This window comes from Megascapheus bottae, chromosome 22 (genome assembly GCF_031878675.1).
Source record: "Megascapheus bottae isolate mThoBot1 chromosome 22, mThoBot2.hap1, whole genome shotgun sequence".
Lineage (NCBI taxonomy): Eukaryota > Metazoa > Chordata > Mammalia > Rodentia > Geomyidae > Megascapheus > Megascapheus bottae.
In genome coordinates, this window is record NC_143530.1 from 2,987,633 (window position 1) to 3,008,089 (window position 20,457).

At 45.1% G+C, this 20,457-nt stretch overlaps 1 protein-coding gene across 1 annotated transcript in view; it reads left to right on the plus strand.

Moving 5' to 3' along the window:
* The window catches only part of Pkhd1 (PKHD1 ciliary IPT domain containing fibrocystin/polyductin), a 262,115-nt gene that overhangs the window by 68,855 nt on the left and 172,803 nt on the right, over positions 1 to 20,457 (plus strand). The window contains exon 38 of the mRNA XM_090356513.1: positions 15,025 to 15,181. Coding sequence (XP_090212639.1) covers positions 15,025 to 15,181 — 157 coding nt within the window. The remainder of the gene's footprint in view (positions 1 to 15,024; positions 15,182 to 20,457) is intronic.

Sequence of the window (20,457 nt, forward strand, 5' to 3'; positions counted from 1 at the left end):
TTCAAATGTCAAAGCTCATTAATAATGATTCTAGCCAAAGACGGCTTGTAAGAAACTGTGCAAACTTACGTCCTCAAATAAAAGGAGAAGAAAGATGACCAGTTAACATGGCTTTTCCTCCCCTGCTTTCTTCACCTCCGCTTTGAGTTTGTTTTGGGTTTTATTGACACTAGGTTTCAAGTTTATATTCTACATTTCCCTTAATGAGTCTCCTCCTTTTATCCCCTCCTCTTACCCCCCTCCCCACTCTACCCTTGGGAAATAAGCTATTACAAAGGTGTAGTGATGTTTCTTTGAGTTTTAGGAGGTGTGTTTTGTGTGTGTTTAAGTAGGTCTGGAGAACCTTGTGGAAGTGTTAAGGCAGAATGCTCAGATTTTGAGAAAAAGACACACACACACACACACACACACACACACACACACACGCGTGCACTCACACAGGCGCTGTGATCTGATTATCTGCTCAGCTACTGGTTCCAGCCCTGTTTGAGTACAAATGTAAAAGGAAAGTCCATGCACACATTATGATATACACATAAATCTGTTCTCAGTTGCTTAAAAAATTAAATTAAAAAAATATTTTTTGTTGTTGTTGTTTTATCAGCCCAGTCTAAGTTTACATGTATAGTTACCACTCTGGGTAGACCAGATGTTATGTTCAACCCTACAAGTCACAGTTGCAACCTCTCCTTTACCATTGACAGCAACCTGGCTTCACTCTTGAGCCTGGGTTTTGCATCCTTTAGCATGCTCATGGTCTGAATTTGCAAATATCTCCTGTCCACTGACTTGGCAGTGCCCAGGTCATCTGAGCATGCCACAGGATGACGGGGTGCCCTGGGGACCAGGGCAAAACTCAGAGGTGATTCTCGAGGGTCTGGTTTGCAGCTTCTGTAGGAGGCTCTGTAGTTCTGATGCTTCTGAGGCATTTGAACTTGGATTGCACTTGGTGTTGGGGTATTTGTGTGTTCTGAGCACAGTCAAGGTAGCTTGCAAGGAGAAGATGGGGGCCGAGGGTCAAGGTCCCAGTACATCAGAGGCTTCTTATGAGGGTTTATAGTCATTTCCTCTTGGGGGAAAGCAAGGGTCCCAATTAGAGGTTAGGAGCCCTGTGGTTTGGCCATTTTTGACTCAAACAAGGACTTGAAGAACTGGCTGGGCTGGCTGCTGCCACAGGCCACGAAGTGAATCTGTTACCACTGTGCAATCAAAAGAACTCGGTGACTGGGGCGCTAGCTCCGTGCTTGAGTGCCTGCCTGGCGTCCCCAAGACCCTGGCTGTAGTTTTCTGCACTACTGAAAAAGAAAAACAAAAGGGAGAGATCTGGCAAATTTCTTTGAACATAGTATATTCAGATATTGTTCATAGATTTCAATGAGACTTGGCTCACGGGTAAAATATATTTTTTCATTTATTATTTATTATTTTTATGTGAGCCAATATTACAGCTTGAAATCAGGGCCTAACATTCTCACTTTTTTTTTTTCTACTCATGGCTAGAGCTCTACCACTTGAGCCGCACCTCTACTTTCAGCTTTTTAGTGGTAAATTGAAAATAAGAAGATCATATACTTTCCTTCATGGGCTGGCTTTGAACCATAATCCTCAATTCTCAGCTTCCTGAATAACTTAGATTACGGGTAAACATTTCTAGTATCTGCCCACAGAGAAAGGCTTTCGTAGAAGGAGACCATGTTAGTCCTGGGGACTTATGATGAGCAGGCTATACTGGTCAGAGCATTAAAAGCTTTGTGTAATTTCTCTTATTTTATTATGTGGCTAGCTTTGTTTTTTGTTTTGGTGGAACTGAGATTTGAACTTGAGACCTTGTGCTTGTTAGGCCAGTGGTCTTCTACTTCAGCCACACTCACAGGTGCATGTGCTCTCTTTAAAAGCCTTCAAATAGTGTTAGATATTTCTGCAAAAAATTCATAGTCTGGCAACTATTTCTAAAGATAATACATTTTGATTTCTTTCTTCTCTTCTTTCTTCTCCACACATCCCGATTTTGCCCTTGTAAGGAAAGAACTTTCTCTCTTTTATTGCGCTGATGGGGTGCTATGATTCCTCTTGACAGCGAGCACGAGAGAGCAGAGATTTCATCTTAGCTATCAATAAATATTTAGTGTTTGAATTTAGTAAAACTTCATTAATTGATACACTAACTCTGTAGGCACCAAAATATTTAACTTAGGAAAAAAATCAATTTTATGGACTTGAACACATTAATTATCTGCATGCAAAAAAGGGCTGCAAGTTGCAAATAAGTGCTATCAACTTATTGAAGTTTAGAGGCATTCGCTGGCAGACCCTGTGCCAGCAGTTTAAGTTTAAGACACATGCAGATATATTTTTTACAATATTAAAAATATCACCTAGTTTTCACAGATGATAAAGGAATGGTAAAACCCCAGTGTGAGAAAGCTTTTGGCATCAGTGGAAATCATCTATTGCCGGTTCCTCCGCACAGTCACAGAACAGGTCTGCTCTTGGGCTCGTGTCCCCTGTGTGCCAGGCACTATGCTGGTGACTTGTGGGCCGCCATGAGCCCTGCCTCCCCATCCTGTTGGAGCTCAGGGCAATTGCTCAAGGCAATGTGCAGGCTGCGAGGGCAGCGGGTGGTCAGAGCAGCACAGGGGCCAGTGGGTCCTGCGTCACAGAAAGTCACCGCAAGGAGACTGGGAATGTGCCAGGCCTTGGAAGAGACTCTTGGGAGAGAAGGGACACAGACACATTCAGGCGTGGGTGTCAGAGAAAGCTTTCTTTCTGTACAGCGTGAGGATACGGAGGAGGAATAAGGACGAAGGGTCACAGTTGGGAGCTATCCAGGGCAGAAAAATCTGTGAGACTCTATCTTCAGTTAACCCACAGCGAGCCAGACACAGCGCTGTGGCTCAAGTGGTAGAGCGCCAGCCTTACAGGAAAAAGCTGAGAAAGTTCCAAGGTCCTGGGGTCAAGCCACAAAAAATAGTTCTTTGATTTGTCCTCAAGAACTTGGGAGCCCAGCAATGCTGGCAAAGCCGTGATGAGCTTCCTCGGTGCAGTGCATATATGTCTGTTTATCTGCTGAGGAAGTGACCGCGACGTTTTCTGCCACTCGATATTGTGAACAGCTCAGTTCTGGGCGTGGCTGAGCAGGTGTGTCCTCCAGTCCCCACATTCCATTACTTTCGATAGTCCTGTTTGCAATGGAATAGTTTTATATTAATGTCTTTGAAAACACACTTGCTGGTTTTCATAGAAATGACAGCATTTTTCATGCAGTGTATAAGAATTCATTCCCCCACATTTTTGTTAAGCTTCCTGTTTTCTGCTGTTGCTTTGATAATAACCATCATAAGAAGTGTGCAGCAGTGTCTCACTGTGGTCTCGATTTGCATTTTCCTAACTATTGGTTGTGTCAAACTGTCATCATGTGTTCATGGCTATTGTGTAACTTGGCACTGGAAATACTTTTTTCAGTAGTTTACCAGCTTTTACAATTGAGTTATTTTGTTGGTGAGCTCTTTGAATCGTCTGGGTATTAATACCATATCAGATATGTTATTTTAAAATATTTTTTCCCATCCAATGTTGGTCTTTTCACTCCATTGATACTTTTCATTTATTAACAGATGTTGTTAACTCAGATGAAAGTGACTTTTTATCTTCTTTGTTGCTCTGTTCTTGATGTCAACACAAGACAACAGTCCCAAAGACAATGTCATGACAATTTCTCCATTTAAAAAAGTCCAGAGATCTATTGCATCAGTTATAAGTTAGCCTAAATTCTATGTTCAGGTTTGCTTACTCTGCAAAGTGCAATTCATTAGTTTTCTGTCTTTCCCTTCTCTACTATAAATGTACTTGGGGCTCCATATCATTCCTGCCCAGAAATAGGACATGACTGCAATTATGTCTCACTATTGTATTATCTTTAGCTGTTCTCACATTGTCCAAAAATAGCGCGCTCTCTCTCTGTCTCTCTGTCTGTCTCTCTGTCTCTCTCTTCATTAATGGTATACTAATTGTACAAGGGGTTTCATTGCAGTGTCATTTCTGCACACACATCTAATGTACTTTGGTCGAATTCACCATCTCTGTCAGTCTTCGTCTCTCTCTCTTTAAACAATTTGAACACATCCAAGGGTTGTAGTTTGACACGTGTGCTTGAAGTACTTGGTAAAGTGCAGGGTTGCCATGGTCTGTCCAAATGCAACACTTATGGTGTCTCAGTTAGTGGAGAAAGAGAAAAGTATGATGTGAGTGTGGTTCATATAATGGACAAAGTCCCCCCCCCTCAGTCTTCTAAAGAAATAACACAAATTGTTCTAGGTGACCCTCAGACAAGGCCAGGTTCATCGCTAGTGGGAACTGAGGTAAGAGAAAGCTGTGCTACGTATTTCTCTTGCTTTTTTGATCATTGATGTGGGCTGTAACTGGAATCTAAGAAAAAAAACTAAAGCCTCCGCGTACCCGTGCTTCTCACCTGTCATTGAAGCTGTCCAGGCGTCTGAAATCAGGAGGATGGCGGTTCCAGGCCAGTATAGGCAAGAAAAGAAAAGTTCATGATGTGCCCATGCTCATCACAAGAGAAAAAGCTGCATGTGGTGTCACATGCCGGCATAAAGCAAGAACCTGTCGCAAAATAACCAGAGCAAAACCCAGCTGGAGGTGTGGCTTATCAGTGGTGGAGCATTGGCCTTGCAAACATAACCAGGAGAGGGCAGGGAGGGAAGAAGAGAGAACTGTCCTGGTTGTGTCCTTGGTCAGTCCATGGAGCAATCTTGCAATCAGTTGGCTGCCAGGTCTGCAGTGACATGGATTCATGTACTTGAGCCTTGATTTGCTTTGGAGTAGTGCAGGAAGAATACTGACAACTAGGCTTCTTCCATTGAGGGAAATGGAGAAAGAAGGCGTTCCTTTCCTAAGCCAAGACGAAGTCATAGGTGTCGGGTTTTTAGTCCTCGGTCCCTCCCGCCCCGCAGGAGGGATGGAGAGAACACGCCCCCACCAGGACCAGCCAAGAAAGGAGAGGGCCCACTGACCACCCGCACCCAGCCTGTCAGGGAGACCTGTCAGGGAGACCTGTCAAGGGAGGAACTCATTTATTGAGGAAGTCCGTTCAGCTGATATAGGGTGCAGGAGCCTGTCAGCACAAAGGTGGGCAGGGCGGGGAGGTCCACGTGTTTACTCTCACTCTAGGTCTCAGCAGAGAGGGATAAAGCAATAACACACTTGTACCCAGCGGTAATCAAGTCTCAGCAGAAAGTGATTCACAATACCGACGACAGAGCTCAAAGTTAGGCATGGCATCCATACACGACAGATCATTTCTTTGTGTGGTTATCGTACTCAGTGATGCAGATTCATGGGCCAGCCTGACCCTGCACTCGGCTCCCAACAATTGGAGTGATTAAGTCTCAGCCAATGAGCATTTAGTTATCGACAAGGGGAAAATTTCCCAACTTGGGGAGAATCCTGGGGAAAGGCATTTTTTTTATGTGTGTTTTGGAATGGCATTGTGCTAGCAAAGGCTCTCTAATGGTCTTTACTGAGCAAGCCCAGAGATTGCCTTTCATCTCTAATAGCTGGTTAGGGATACTTGAAGGAGAGTTGTTTTTTGATAGGCAGGGAAAGTCCCTTTGACTCTTGAACTTCTAGTCTTATGAGGGCCATTTTGGTGATAGCTATGTTCATGAATTATTTAGCATTTCCAAGTGTTCCGCGTTTTCTGGTTTAAAAGGCATGCCCTGAGAAAAACTTTTCAAGTTTTTGTAAACACTTATATGTGTTGTTCCCTATCCATGCTCATCCAGGATAGCTGCACAGGGTGAATTCCAGGTGAGTGCAAAGCAGACAGATAAGGTACCTTTTCTACTTGATGAGGTTTTCTCTGAAAGAGTGTTTGTTACAAGGTATTGTATTAATCTTATTTATCAGTAGTTTAAGTGAGAAAATGGATATATTAAAATATATTTCACGCTATGTATTTAATATATATTAAGTATATAGTACATTACGTATATTATACATGATTTAAATATATATTTAATTATAACATATATATATTAAATAGATGCCAACTTTAAGTGCACTACTTCAGTCTAGTATAAGTGAAAGTTGATTTGGGGGTGTTTTATTTAAATTATGTCGCCACCTGCTTGTGGTTTCCCCTACTGATGACAGGCATGGAAATTTGAAGAATAAAATGCAGATGGCATGCGGTTTTGATCCTGAGAGTGGAGCTTTTCCATCAGGCTCCTGGATCTGAGGTCTCCGGGTCTGTTTCCTCCCTTGCCTGAACTGATGGTGTTATTCCATCATCTCTGCCTGTAACCTTAGTGTGTGGACCTCTAATGGTGCTCAAGTTGGTGGATGATTCATCACAACTGGAATCAATAAGTAAGGCTTGGCAGAGAAGGGACAAGGTGCAGCAGATACATGTGGACTAAAGAGAACAATGGAGCTGAATCCGAGTTCTAAGACCTGAGAGGTGTAATCCTGGGTGCAGGCGCAGGCACGGCGATGCCTGAGTATAATTAGTGGTCACAGAGTTGTGCCGGCAAGCAAGGTGGCTATCTAGGGGAGGAGGGGCAACTCTTGAATCTTAGGTCCCCGAGATCTCACCAAGCTCAGAAACACACACGTCTGGCTTTCCACGTTGTAGGACTCATTATTTTATGGTATCAGGTTCGCAGAAATACCTTGTACATTTTCAGAATCTAGGCAATACAGATACAGATGTTTCAGGATACATGCTCTTCGGAGAGTTTAAAAACCTAACCTAGCCTTCACTTTGCTCTCTCTATAAAGTACATACATCTCTACTCTGAAGCTTAAAGAAACAGGGAAAAGTCATTTAGTCAAGGCTAGTGAAATAATAGGCATTCCTTTTGCTTCTACATTTGGATTTTTTCGGTGATAAATTCCTTCCTTCCTTCCTTCCTTCCTTCCTTCCTTCCTTCCTTCCTTTCTTCCTTTCTCCCTCTGTCCCTCTCTTCTTCCTTCCCTCTTATTTTCTCCCCTCTCTTCCCCTCTCTTTCCATGTATCTTGCCTTTCCTCCCTCCTCTTCCTCATCTTCCTCTTCTTTTTTTTTTCTTATTGCAAGTGAGAGAGTAAAAATATCAAAACCTATTCTTTCCTTAGGAAGCCATACTTGTGAAAGAGTAGTGCTAGTTGTACATTCAAATATTGGCCGAAACAGAGTCAGAATAAGGACTTTGAAACGTTCTCAGTGTGATGGCTGAGCATGTTGAAAGGGGTGATGGAGATCAAGACACACTGTATGCAGAAACTTCTTTGTTGAATGCCAACTCCATTGCACAACTATTTAAAGATAATAAAAATAAAGGGGGGCTGGGAGCATAGCCTAGTGGTAGAATTCTTGCCTAGCATACAGGAAGCCCTGGATTCCATTCCTCGGTAACACATACATAAAAAATGCCAAAAGTGATGCTGTGGCTCAAGTGGCAGAGTGCTAGCCCAAGACTGGCAAAAAAACCCCCCATAAAAATAAAATAACAGAAAAAAACCATCTGAAATTCTCAGTTTTTCCCCAATGACATTTATCATGGCTAGGTTTGGGTTGAAGATGATGTTGATTTTTTTTCCATGTAGATCAAGAAATATGATGAAGACTTAGAAGACGTTGTGGCATGCGCTGAATATCTTTAAGTAGTCATCTCTCTTCCTGAGCAATGCAAGTTTGTGTAGGTCCCAGTTTTCACTTCTCAGAATGCTGCGTTGAAACGGTTTCTGTCCCAAGTCCTGTGTGTGGGAAGGCATTTGTGCAGTGAATAATAACCTGGCCGGCTTCCCGGCAGCAGGTTCTACCCACTGGAGCAGTGACTTCAGTGAAAAGGGAGAAAAACAAACATGTTTTCTGAAAATTGTCCAAAGAAGGCCATGATGGTGTGGTAGGCGGCTTCTATCGCTGCTCAGTAAGCAACCACACTGGCTCACGGGCACTCGCACAGAGCTGGCTTATCATGTCACAGTTGGGTGGATGTGAGGTCTGGGCACCGGGTGGCCGAATCCTCTGGTCAAGGCAGAAATCAACATGTCAGCCCAGTTCCTTTCCTGTCTGGGGCTCAAGGTCACCTTCCAGAGCCGTTGGGTTGTCCAGACTGTTCCTGAAGTCTATAGGAGTGAGTCTTCTTTTCCTTGATGGCACTTGGCCACGAACCAAGTTCAGGTCCTAATAGCTGTTCTGGGGTCACATAGCCACATGGTCTCCCCCTAGACACATGGCAGCATTCCCTTTTGCCTCACCTGATTAGACAACGCCCCATCTCCCTTTTGATGAACTCAAAGTCTGGATTGAATAACACCCCAAAATTCCTTCTCTGCCGCCATATGGCAGCCTCATCCTGAGAATGATATCCCTCAGCCCAGAAGTCACAGGCTATGTTCCTACCACGGGAAGAGAGTTAGACAGAACACATACTCTGGGGGTGGTAGTGGTGGGGCACCTCATAGTTGCCTAATGCAGGGAGGAAGTCTGCACTGGAAGAAGAAGGTCCCTAAAGACTGAGCCTTTGTGACAGCAGGTTTGTCCTCATGGCACTCTATGTTGTTTTGTGTCTCCCTGGACTTTCTGTTTTCACGTAGGTCCAAGGAATGGACTTATTATGTTCCTGATGACTTCACTAAGGCCAAGACCCCTCCTTCTCCAAAGGGGGTCATTGGAAATCTTAGAACACTCAGCCCCATGATCAAGTGGGGTCTAACAGATACCATAGGGGATTCTGTAAGAAGAGTTAGCCTGGTCTGGCTATCCCTGTGGCTTAGCTTTAGGTTGAGCCATGATTGCCGTCAGTTCTTGCACTCTATGAGCTGTGGGTAAAATTCCTCCAAGGAAGGGGAAAAGCAGAGAGGGGAGGGGAAGGAGAAACACCAAAGAGGCCCAATTTGTTTGTGTTAATCAGAGCCCTTACCATTCTCCTTACAGAGTGGCTTGATACTTCTTCATCCTGGGAGCTAAATGTAATCAACTTTTGTTTCTGTCACATTTCTTTTTCCTTTCGCCCTTGAGGAGATCATTATTCCTGTTGTATGAAGATGGTGGCCCAAACATTTGAAGCAATTAGAGCAGATGGCAGAGAATACTTTAATGCTAAAATACACTGATGGTTATAAACTGGTTTTCATTCCTGGACGGTGTCTGTTTTTCTCTGCAGTGGCATATTCATTTTGCTTCCCTTCAGGTATAAAAGGGGAAGGAAAGAAAAAAGAAAAGGAATTAAAAAAGAAAGAGGTTCCCTTGGCGTATGAAACGGAGAGGCTGTCAGAGTTTCGTGGCAGGAAAGTGAGCCCCTGTGTACTCACTCACGGAAATGAAGTGTTTTCGAGGGCAGCACAGCCACGGGTCCACTACGTGGGGAAATAACATGTTGTAGTCCATCACGTAAAATGTTAACCTTGTCTCTTACTAGTGACTAGAAGCAGAAACACGTACTGCGTGCTCGCTGGCTAAATGGCAGTGTGTCAGCTCTGTGAAAAAGGCTTTCATGTACCTGTCAGGTTCCTGACTTGACTTTGTGTGTGTGTGTGTGTGTGTGTGTGTGTGTGTGTGTGTGTGTGTGCGTACGCACATACAAATGTGGGTGGCATGTATATACTCTCACACGACCACATGGGAGACCTGGCTTATTGGAAAATAAGAAGAATGGAACCAATTTCTAGCCCTTAACAGCATCTCCTGTGTTTCTGCTGAGTCTCAGGCTCTTAGGCAACTGTGTATCATCACTTCCTTTTGTCACAGAAAGTTCTATTTTTGAACATGCCCCATTATTGGCAGGGCCCGTTGGTACTGTGTTCCCTATGTTAAGTAAGGTGGGTGCAGGTGGGTCACCCTTTTAATCCTAGCTACTTGGGAGGCAAACATCAGGAGAATCATGGTTTGAAGCCAGCCTGGGCAAAAATCACATGACTCCATCTTAGACCATAGATATGTACAGTGGCATGCACTTGTCATTCCAGACATGTGGGTTCTAGACCACCCCAGGCAGAATGATGGGCGAGGGTGGGTCCTGGCTCATGTCTATAACCATAGTGACTCGGAGGGCGGAGGCTGTGTGGGTGTCTGTGAGGGGCAGAAGCTGAGCGTGGTGGTGTGCATCTGTCATCTCAGCAGTGACAAAGTGTGAAACACAGGCATCGTGGTCTAGGCACGTGCATGGACAAGAAGTGAGACCCTATCTCCACAATCACCAGTACAGAGTAGCTAGCGCTTGTTAATGTTTTCTCCAGCAAACCGTATGACCTCCAGAATTGACATTCAGAAGCAGCCCTGTTAGAGGAGCTCTGGATTTGTTCTGTCTTCAGCCTGGGATAAATAATCTTCGGGGCTCATGCTAGATGCGGACACCTTACTTAACCTGAGGTACCGAGCCAGGTGTGGGTAGCGGTGGGGGTGCGTGAGAAACCACAGGCAAATGTTAAAGTGGAACTGGGTTCAAGTCTCTAGTGGAAGGCATTGTTGACATTTCTTTGAGTAGTAGTGTGTCTGTGGAAGGATTTCTCATGTTGTCTTCACCTGGTGAGGATTTGTCCTTACAGCAAGCTTGATCTCCATAAGAGTTTTTTTATGCCCGCCTAAACTGAATTTCCTCTTTGCTCCTTAAAGGGTTAACAGATGATTGAGCGGTGTCCTTATTGGTAGCCCTGAATGAAGAGAGGGCTGAATTTTCTTCATTATCTTCTTTTTCACTACCAGTGCAAATTATTTCAGCCCGTGTCATTTTATCTATAGTTTCTAGATTAAAAAAAATAAACAGAGAAGATAACTCATGTGGTAGATTCTCCCTCTACGGTGATTTCTACCAGGGTTTGCTGCCTGATCTTCTGACCCTCCAAAGCACCTGAACCAAGCAAGCTTAGACTATCTGCGAATTTTCTTGTCCTAAATGATCCCATCAGCATTTTCAGAACAAAGACAAGGCCACCTTTCTTTGGGAGAACTGTCTTCCAGTAAACTCAGGCATGAATGGTAAGGGGTTTTAATTGGCCAACAGGCTTCTTAAAATTGCTCAATATTATAACGCAGCTACTAAAATAGCTAAGACTGTGAGTTGGGAGAGCAAATGTTATTTAATAGATAATATAAAACAAATTATTGAATCATTTGGGGGCAAAATCAGGAATAAAAACAGCGAAAAAGGAAAACTTTGCATAAATTTAACACGATTTAAAAACAAAATCCCACACATCAAGAATGAGAATCAGCATGCAGTACTGATAAGATGATGTCATCTACAGGAAATAATGAAGGATATCACTAAAGAAAAGGGAAATACATATAGCATCATAAGAATTAAAACTATTTCCATGACAGGTGCATGAAGCAAAAATGAAAATAGGCAGGTTGTCAATTATTTTAGTTTAAAATATCGAAAGTGCAGTTTAAGATGGTAATATTTTAAATTGTGGAATAATGATTCTAAACCCAAATAAAAAAAGAAGGGATGGGGGGAGGGAAATGGGGACCACGACATGAGAAAGGGTATCAATGTTTGTGAAGTAATGTACCTCCTATCTGATGAATATAATCGATTAACCCTTCTATTAATTACAATAACAATATATGGAAAAAAATCCAACACTTTCTTTTGGGATCACCATTATGTTAAAGCATTGTTGTAGGTACTGGGGTTCCAGCGGAAGACCTAGGAGTGATTGAGAATTTGCTGCAGTTTTTTTTTAAAGGGTTAACTGATTCCTGGAACAAATCTGCAACACGTTAGGTGTTGATAAGTTCTTTGTAGACCACAAGGGAGAGAAGGATGGATAGAATGTTGGATCAGAGGCTTGTCTTTCCTGTGCTATGATTTCCTCACCACTTAGGCAGTGTGCTGGGTGTCACAGAGACTCTTTATTGTGGGTGTCAGTCAGGAGACAGTGATTCCATCTTCTCCGCCGGCCTGGCTCAGTTCGCAGCTCACGCATCGGCCTTCGCTTTGCCTGATGCGCCAAGTTGCTGATCAATGACTTCTTTCAAGAGAACTCTGGTGGCCTTGCAAGAACATTTAAGGTGACAAGTAAGATCTGCAGACTCTGCACATTCCCCTGAAGTTCAGAGAAGTGCTGACAGGGCCGTAAGAAGAAAACGAATTGCATCAGCTTCCTAGCCGAGGCAGAACGGTTTTTGCTTCTTCTGTTTGGTGTTGGTTTATTCGAGGCTGCGTGTGATAAAGGCGTGTGACTGGTCCCCACACCTCTCCCCTGCCCCTGTGTTGTGAGGAGCTGAACTGCCTTATCTGCAGAGCAGGAATGATTGGTCTGTTTATCACGAAGGAGAAAAGCAAAGTTAAGATGGCACGGGGAGGGTGGACGCTCCAGGGACCCGTGGGCGAGGTTGGTGATCAGAGCTGTATCCAGCCAGACATCACCCTGCGTCAGCCACGCACGTCTCAGACACTGTAAGCGACCCTGACCCACGTTGTCAGCATTCTTTGGCTCCCTTGGCTCCCGGGGAAATGGGTGGGAGCATGAAGAGTGTGGCCACGAGAGTCGCGTTGGGAGCCCTTTGTGGACGCCACCAGCCACGGAGCGTGAAGGTGAGGGAGAGCGAAAACCACGCGCAGGCCGCCAGAGCACACTGGACTCCTTGTATCCGTGGCGATAAATCATTCTTCCTCCCACCCAGGAAACTGTTAAATAGTCGTGGCTACATTAATTTTACTGGCCTCTGAGCACCCATAATTTTATACTAAAGTGTGAACCATCAGTAAAATTTATACATTTATGGGTATGTTTTTATGAGGAGAAATTTGGGCGGGAAGATGCTTAGGTTTTTTGAAATTCAATGATTAACATTTGTATTCATTGGAAATATGTCACATCAAATAGAAAAAGAAACTTAAAGGGGCAACCCCCCCCCAAAAAAAACAAAAAACCTACGAGTACAAGTTTTCTCAGGGAGACAGAATGTGAGTCTCCCAATGTGACACAGAAGTTCTCTGCCTCCTTCGGTTTGTGTTTAAATCAAGCTGGAAGAGGAAAAGAAATGGGAAGATGGACAGATCCACCCCAATGTCTCAGGAAACCCACAGAACACAGCATGTGCATTTTTTTCCCCCAGTCCTGGGCTTGAGCTCAGGGCCTGAGCACTGTCCTTGAACTTTCTCAAGGCTAGAGCTCTACCACTTGAGCCTCAGCACCACTTCCAGCTTTTTCTATGTATGTGGTACCGAGGAATCGAACCCAGGTCTTTATACATGTTAGGCAGGCACTCTACCACTAGGCCAAACTCCTAGCCCTGTAATGTACTTTTGGTCTTAGTGTGCATTTGTTTCCCTATTGTATCAAGGAAGGTGTGTGTGTGTGTGTGTGTGTGTGTGTGTGAGAGAGAGAGAGAGAGAGAGAGAGAGAGAGAGAGAGAGAGAGAGAGAGAGAGCGCAAGATGAGCTTAATCAATAAATGTAGGAGGACTCATACAACTTAACATAGAAGGAAGTGATACAGGGCAGAGGGGGTGACGGGGGTGACTGTATTTTTAAAAAAGTACAGATAAGGAGAGGCAATACCCTGGTAGAGACGTGAGGGCAGTAAGGGAGTGAGCTAGACACAGGGCCAAGAATCTAGGGGTGTTTTTCTTGTACGACTGTCATCTATCTCAGCCATTGTAATAGTTGATACATCATTTAAACATTTGGAGCCTTTGTTTTGCCAACTTTTACATAGAAATAACGATATTTGACCTTCCCGCCTGCTGGGGTGGGGCTGTGAATAGCATGTTTTCTTCCCTTTCCCTCGGTCCCGGGACTTGAACTCAGGGCCAGGGCACTGTTCCTGAGTTTGTTTTGCTTAAGGCTAGCACTCCACTACTTGGACCACAGTGACACATCTGAGGGATTTTGGTTCTCAGAGTCTCATGGACTTGCCTGCTGAGACTGGCCTTGATCTGTGATCCTTGGATTTCAGTCTCCTGAGTGAGCCACTGGTGTCTGGCAGCGGCGGCGGCGGCGGCTCCTCCTCCTCCTCCTCCTCCTCCTCCTCCTCCTCCTCCTCCTCCTCCTTCTTCCTCTTCCTTCTTTCTCTCCTCCTCCTTCCTCCTCCTCTTCCTCCTTCTTCCTCCTCTTCCTCATCCTTCCTCCTCTTTCTTTCTCCTCTTCCTCCTCCTTCTTCCTCTCCTTCTCTTCCTCTTCCTCCTCCTCTCCTTCTTCCTCCTTCTTCCTCCTCTTCCTCATCCTTCCTCTCCTCCTCCTATTCCTACTCCTCCTCCTTATTCCTCCTCTTCCTCTCCCCCTCCTATTCCTCCTCCTCCTCCTCCTCCTCCTCCTCCTCCTCCTCCTCCTCCGCCTCCTCCTCCTCCTCCTCTTCTTCCTCCTCCTCAACAACAATACCTTGAGTGTATTCACAGATGTTCAGGAAAGCCACAAGTTTTGAGAGAAGGCCTGAGGGCCAGGGCAGCACGGTGCCACGTGCCCCCTCCACTCTGTCCCTCGGTCCTGCTCTGTGCCCTCTCTCGTGGGTTCAGCTCTCTACTTGTCATCTGAGGAAGGTCTGTGCCTCCTCTGTGCAGACATGCGCTGTGTGAATCCCTGTGCAGCATACACGGAAGAAAGGAACACTAACAGCAGGACATGGGCCAAGGGGGAGGACACTCGGGATCAGGGGGAGGGGGAGGGTTGTATAAAATGGGGACACTTGGCAGGAGAGCCGGTGAAAAATGATACCAATCCCATAAAGCCAAATGCCAGCCGTGGAGCAGAACACTTTAATTCTCCCCATTCCAGGCTAGTTATGACGTTTCTCTGGGATCCAAGAATCAATACATGCCTGTAAAAATTGACAAAAAAAATGGAATCAACTCCATTTGCTAGGCGAAGGGCGCTGGTGCTGGAAGATGAGAGCCAGCATTCCGAGCACAGCAGGCCTTTTGGCGTAGTCTGGTCTCTTCCGTATTTTGCCTCCTGTTGGAGGAAGAGGGGTGGCTAAGACGATTGAGGCTTTAAAAATATTGAGAGACTTCTCCTTTCTGGGGAAGGTTTTCTATTTCGATGGTTGTTTCAAACCCACCCGGGTCCTCTGTTTTCCAGGAAGGCTCTGCCTTTCAGTTCTGCCGGAGGTGGTCCAGGGCTCACAGCTGGTTTTCTGCGACCACGCCACAAGATGGCGACAACGTCACAGTGGAGAAGGGCCAGTGGTTCCTGCTGGACACCAACACCAGCCTCCTCAACCTGCTGCACATCAAAGGTGGGTGGAGCCTGGACAACTGGATGGATGGAGCCATCCTTTCATGGGATTCTGTCAGCATGGATGGGAGGGGAGAGGCCCTGCTGGGAAAGTCCTAGCATTTGCTTGATGATTGTAGTCAGACCACATGGACGTTTCCCCACGAAAAGGAAGATACGGTCAGAGGCTTCAAAGTCAAAGGCCACTTTGGTGGCTTCTTAAAAAGCACAGAGCTTAATTATTTTATTTTGTTTTATTTTTTTTGCAAATAAGAAAGTTAACAGTGTTCTCAGAGGATATACGGCTTTACCCAAGTCCTTTGTAGCCTGGCGATACAACAAAATGCCCTGAAATCGCTTAACGTGGCAGCCTTTGAAATTCCCTGCCAAGAAAGCAATGTCTTCCTGCTTTTATCCTGTTGTGGTTTTGACTTCTTAGTGGCATGGAAAGTCATATAAATAGGCTTCCTTATTGCAAAACTGACCACATAGCTCTAGGGTCTAGGAAGTTGGAGGAGACTGAGAATTTCAATTTCAACTCTTCCATCACGTGCCCCAATGGCAAAATCATCTCTTTTGCACATTGTTTGCTTATCTGTGAACTGACTGTAGAAAACTTTGCCAACCTCAGGGGTTGGTAAGGAATAATAGTTTATCAAATGATCTTGTTTTTTTCCTTTGTCGAATAAAACTTATTTATATGTGTCTATAAACTTCTACATGAAAACACATCTCACAGTGAATGCATGCAGCACAGGCTCCTATTTTTGTAATGTATGAGCATAGCCAAAATATAATATATATGATATATATATCATATATATATATGTAGTTGATCATGGGGCTTGAACTCTGGGCTTGGGTGTTGTCCCTGAGCTCTTCAGCTCAAGGCTGGTGTTCTAGCACTTGAGCCACAGCGCCACTTCCTGTTTTCTGGTGGTTCATTAGAGATAAGAGTCCCATAGACTTTCATGCCTGGGCTGGATTTGAACCGAGGTCCTCAGATCTCAGCCTCCTGAGTTGCTAGGATTGCGGGCATGATCCACTGGCACCCAGCTTAAAATATTTTGAGAAGATGAAATAATGTAATTTTGACAACTGCCTCTTACAGTCAGAAATAGGTTTTTCAGATTAGCCATTTTGTCTTTCTGTATTCCAGAAGTTGATTCTTCCTGCTCTGCTAGCAATGAGAAGTTTTGCATTTATTAATTTGTGCCATTTAGGGGGAATGAAATGGTGTAACTGCAAGGGCTCTTGCCTTGACCTTGTGTGTGTGTGTGTGTGTGTGTGTGTGTGTGTGTGTGTGTGTGTGTGCAGCTAGTGGCTCTTGGGAGGTGTTGATGTGTTGACAGACATTAATGACAAAGGAAACTTAGAGATTTAAATCTCATCTCAGAGAAAATATTTTCTTTCTCTTTTCTTTTTTTTTTTTTGCCAATCCTGGGCTTGAGCTCAGGGCCTGAGCACTGTCCTTGGACTTTCTCAAGGCTAGAGCTTTACCACTGGAGCCTCAGCACCACTTCCAGATTTTTTTCTTTCTATGTATGTGGTACCGAGGAATCGAACCCAGGTCTTCGTGCATGCTAGGCAAGCACTCTGCCACTAGGCCAAACTCTTGGCCCAAGAAAATATTTTCTTGTGAAGCCTAATAACCATGGGACTAAATGCTTTTTGAGGCTGGAATGCTCTGTAGGTGCTCAATGGTCAAACCATTTGGGACTAGTTTCCTAGCTCTAAGTCTTGGCTTACCAAGTCTCTGGATTTATTCCTACTCTCAGCTAAGTGTTCAGTGGAGGAATGGTTTAGTAGGAAAAGCCATGGAAGGAAGACAGCCATGGGCCTCAGAGATCAAAAGGTAGAGACAGGAACATGTGTAATGTTCCTGTGTCTTCTCACTCTTAGGGATTTCGAGATCTGAATAATCCAGATACTTTGCTGTCATCACCAGTTTTCCTTGATATTCTTGGTTTAGGCACTATTGTGATTTCTGTTATGCATATTCAGTTATATTCCCAAGGTCATACTTCTGAATATCAGAACCCACTGGAGTCTCAAAGCCGTTTTGCCTAGTTCCTATTTCTACTTTTAGAAGCGTTGACTTTTGCTGGGTGTTGGTGCCTCAGACCTGTAATCCTAACTCGTCCGGAGGCTAGGATCTGAGAATCATAGTTCAAAGCAGCGCACGCAGGAACGTCTGTGAGGCTCTTATCTCCAATTAACCACCACCTCCCCCAACAAAAACTAAAGCCAGCAGTGGTGCTGCAGCTCAAGTAGTGGAGTGTTAGCCTTGAGCAGAAATCTCAGGGAGAGTGAGAAGGCCCTTTCCAGCCCACGACTAGCACTAAGAAAAAATAAAGTTGGGTTTCATTCCTCATATACATAACTTTTCTAGCCAAAGTGAGGTTGTGTGCTTCCTGTGGCGTCTGGACAAAGGTTATGCTGTTACTCATGATGCCAGGTGTGTGTGCTCTTGGACTTCATGGACTTTCGTGATCACATTGAGATCCAGCTATACTTACTATGAATTCACTTTTACTAGAGACTGATCCAGAACGTATCTCTCCTTACCAACTTGATTTTTTTCTTGTATCTCTTCCTCCCTTCTTTAAAAAGTATTTTTAAAGGATATCATTGCACAGAAAAGAGAATTAATTAATTAATTACTAATGAGTTGAGACAGAAATATTGCCTTGGTTTCATTAATTATGTGTTTTGTTCTTTTATGTTAAGATCCCCAATGGCCATAGTCCTTGCTGAATTAAAATGTATTTTTTTTATTTCTTTCAAAGTGTGATGAGCCATGATAAGAAAGAAAGGGTATTGCCAGAGTTGTGCAACTCTGGCCAAGACCTCGGCCAGCAATCTCCCAAATGAAGCAATAAATGTCCTTTTGATCTGGAGGTCAATCAGCTTGTTATGTAGTGCCTTAGAATTAAGGGTGGGTGAACTATCTCCAGGACCCTGGACTTTTAGGTGGAAGGATTTTGTCTCCATAAATAAATACCTGCAGCCATGGTAACTGATAGATATGCTAATTTGCTTGACTGTAGTAATCTCTCTCTCTCTCTCTCTCTCTCTCTCTCTCTCTCTCTCTCTCTCTCTCTCTCTCTCCCTCTCTCCCTCTCTCCCTCCCTCCCTCCCTCCCTCCCTCCCTCCCTCCCTCTCTCCCTCACACACAAGCTCCATGTTGTGCACCTTGAGCCCATTGCTTTAAAATGCTTGAGTAGGAGCTTGTTTCCAATCTTTACTCTGGCTTAATAGTTCCCTTCAATGTGATTTTCTGTTTCTTGGTCTACTGGTATATACCAATGCAGTTAGAAACTTGGCAGGCTTTCCCAACAGGGAGAGTAGAGTCTGAATATCCGCTCCATCACTGGCTATCTCTGGGTCTTTGGGCAAGCTCTAGGCATCATCTCTTCTCTAGGGCAACGCCTGATGGTGACAGCATCAGTCACACTGACGTTGTACTACATAGCCTGCCTCTTGAGGACTGGCTGGGAGCGAAGATAGATTTGAAGCTCTAGCTCTGGGCTGAGCCTAGAGCAGAGCATGGAAACTGCAGGGAAAGTGGCCATGTTGGTTTGGAGCCCTGGGCTTCTCAGAAGTCTGTTGTTCTGCTGCAGCGTGGAGAAGGGGCTCAATCTTTTCGAAACTCTGAACTGAAAAGTCTAAAGTCTTAAGGATACTCTGCCCCGGTGAGTCTGTTTGCTGGGGAGTGTTGATAGAAGGAAATGCAGCCTGTTGGTTCCCTGAGAAGCAGGCCTCTTTCTAGGAGTACGGAAGGAGCCGGAGCACTGCACAGACCCCAAGGACCCCACCCCCAGGCCGGCTTCCTGCAACCAGGCCTGCCTCCTTCATCTTACCACTTTCCAAGGATGCCTGCACACGATCACATTATCAGTCCCTTCAGGGGTCAATCCAGTCCTTGGTCAAAGCACCTCATCATCTGTGTCGCTATGCCCTCCCAGACACACTCTGACCTGGGCCTTCGTGTCTCCTAGGCATTTCTCAGCCTAATCAAGATGGCGATACAGTCTGGGCCTCACGTGAGGGAGTTGTGTACACTCGCTGTTGTGGGTTAGCAGTCAGCTAGCCTCAGTGCAGACTCGCACTGCGTGGGACGATGCAGTCAGCTAGCCTCAGTGCAGACTCGCACTGCGTGGGACGATACAGGGCTCCCTGGGGGTGTCGCCGGTGGGCTCTCCGGGCCCTGTGCAAGTGCGTGGACTGTTACCTTGTGCCGACAATTTCAAGACGTCACAGACACGAGCTTAGATTTAAGGGAACGTCATTCGAAAAGAAGCTAGAATGTTGAAAAACCTTACATATGACTAAGCATTTTTTTGTTCCTGGTAATTATAGCATATTTTTTGTCACCAGAATGTCATATGGTCAGGTAAAACGTGTTGTAAATTGGTAACTTTATAGTGACTGATCTGCAAATTGGCTGTGAAAGAAGGTTGACTGGATCGCCTTGCTTTTTAAATCAAAACATGACTCCCCCCAGGGCGGGGTGTGGGGTGATATGGATAGGTAGTATGACGAGGCTGGCTCCATGATGGTGACACTGGATCAGCGAGTGGGGGGCTGGGTTTAGATTTCAGGTGGGCACAGAGGCGGCACTCTTTCCCTCAAAGTCAACGCTCAGAAAGGGAGTGATTGTGGTTGGGTTCCGTTCACAGAAGGAAAGCAGATTCTAGAAACCTCATAGTGCTAACATCGTGTGTGTGTGTGTGTGTGTGTGTGTGTGTGTGTACATGCACACACGTGTGTGGTCCTGTGCATGAGGAGTCGGAAAGGAGGCAGTCACCGAGCTTCCTACACTTGCACATGAGGTGAGCGTGGTCTGAACCGCCATCCAGAGAGGAAGCTGGAGGATAAGAGCTGCTGCATGTTAAGAACTACCGAGCAGCTTCTGTGGTCTTCCTTGGCTCGCTGCCCGTGTGCATGTCCACAGGCCCGCCGCTGGCCTGATCGTATGGGGTAGCTGCCTCTAGAAAGCCCAGTGCCTCACTTACCCCATTTTAAACCATAAGAACTTGATCTCCTTTCAGATTCAGTTCTTCACAAATGTAACATGAAGGTGTTCCTTATCCAAGAGAGCCCTCCCCCGAGCCTTGAGGACACTGCGAGGAATCAAGGCTGTAAGTTCAGGGAGGCGGGGGCTGTAACTGCCCCTGCTTACCTGTCTTCCAGTACTGGTTGAGTGAGTGAAATAATGACTGAGTTTCTGACTTGAATTTCTCTATGGTCAGGGTCCTTCCTGGTACCCTCAAGTTCTGGTGGATTCATCCAGAC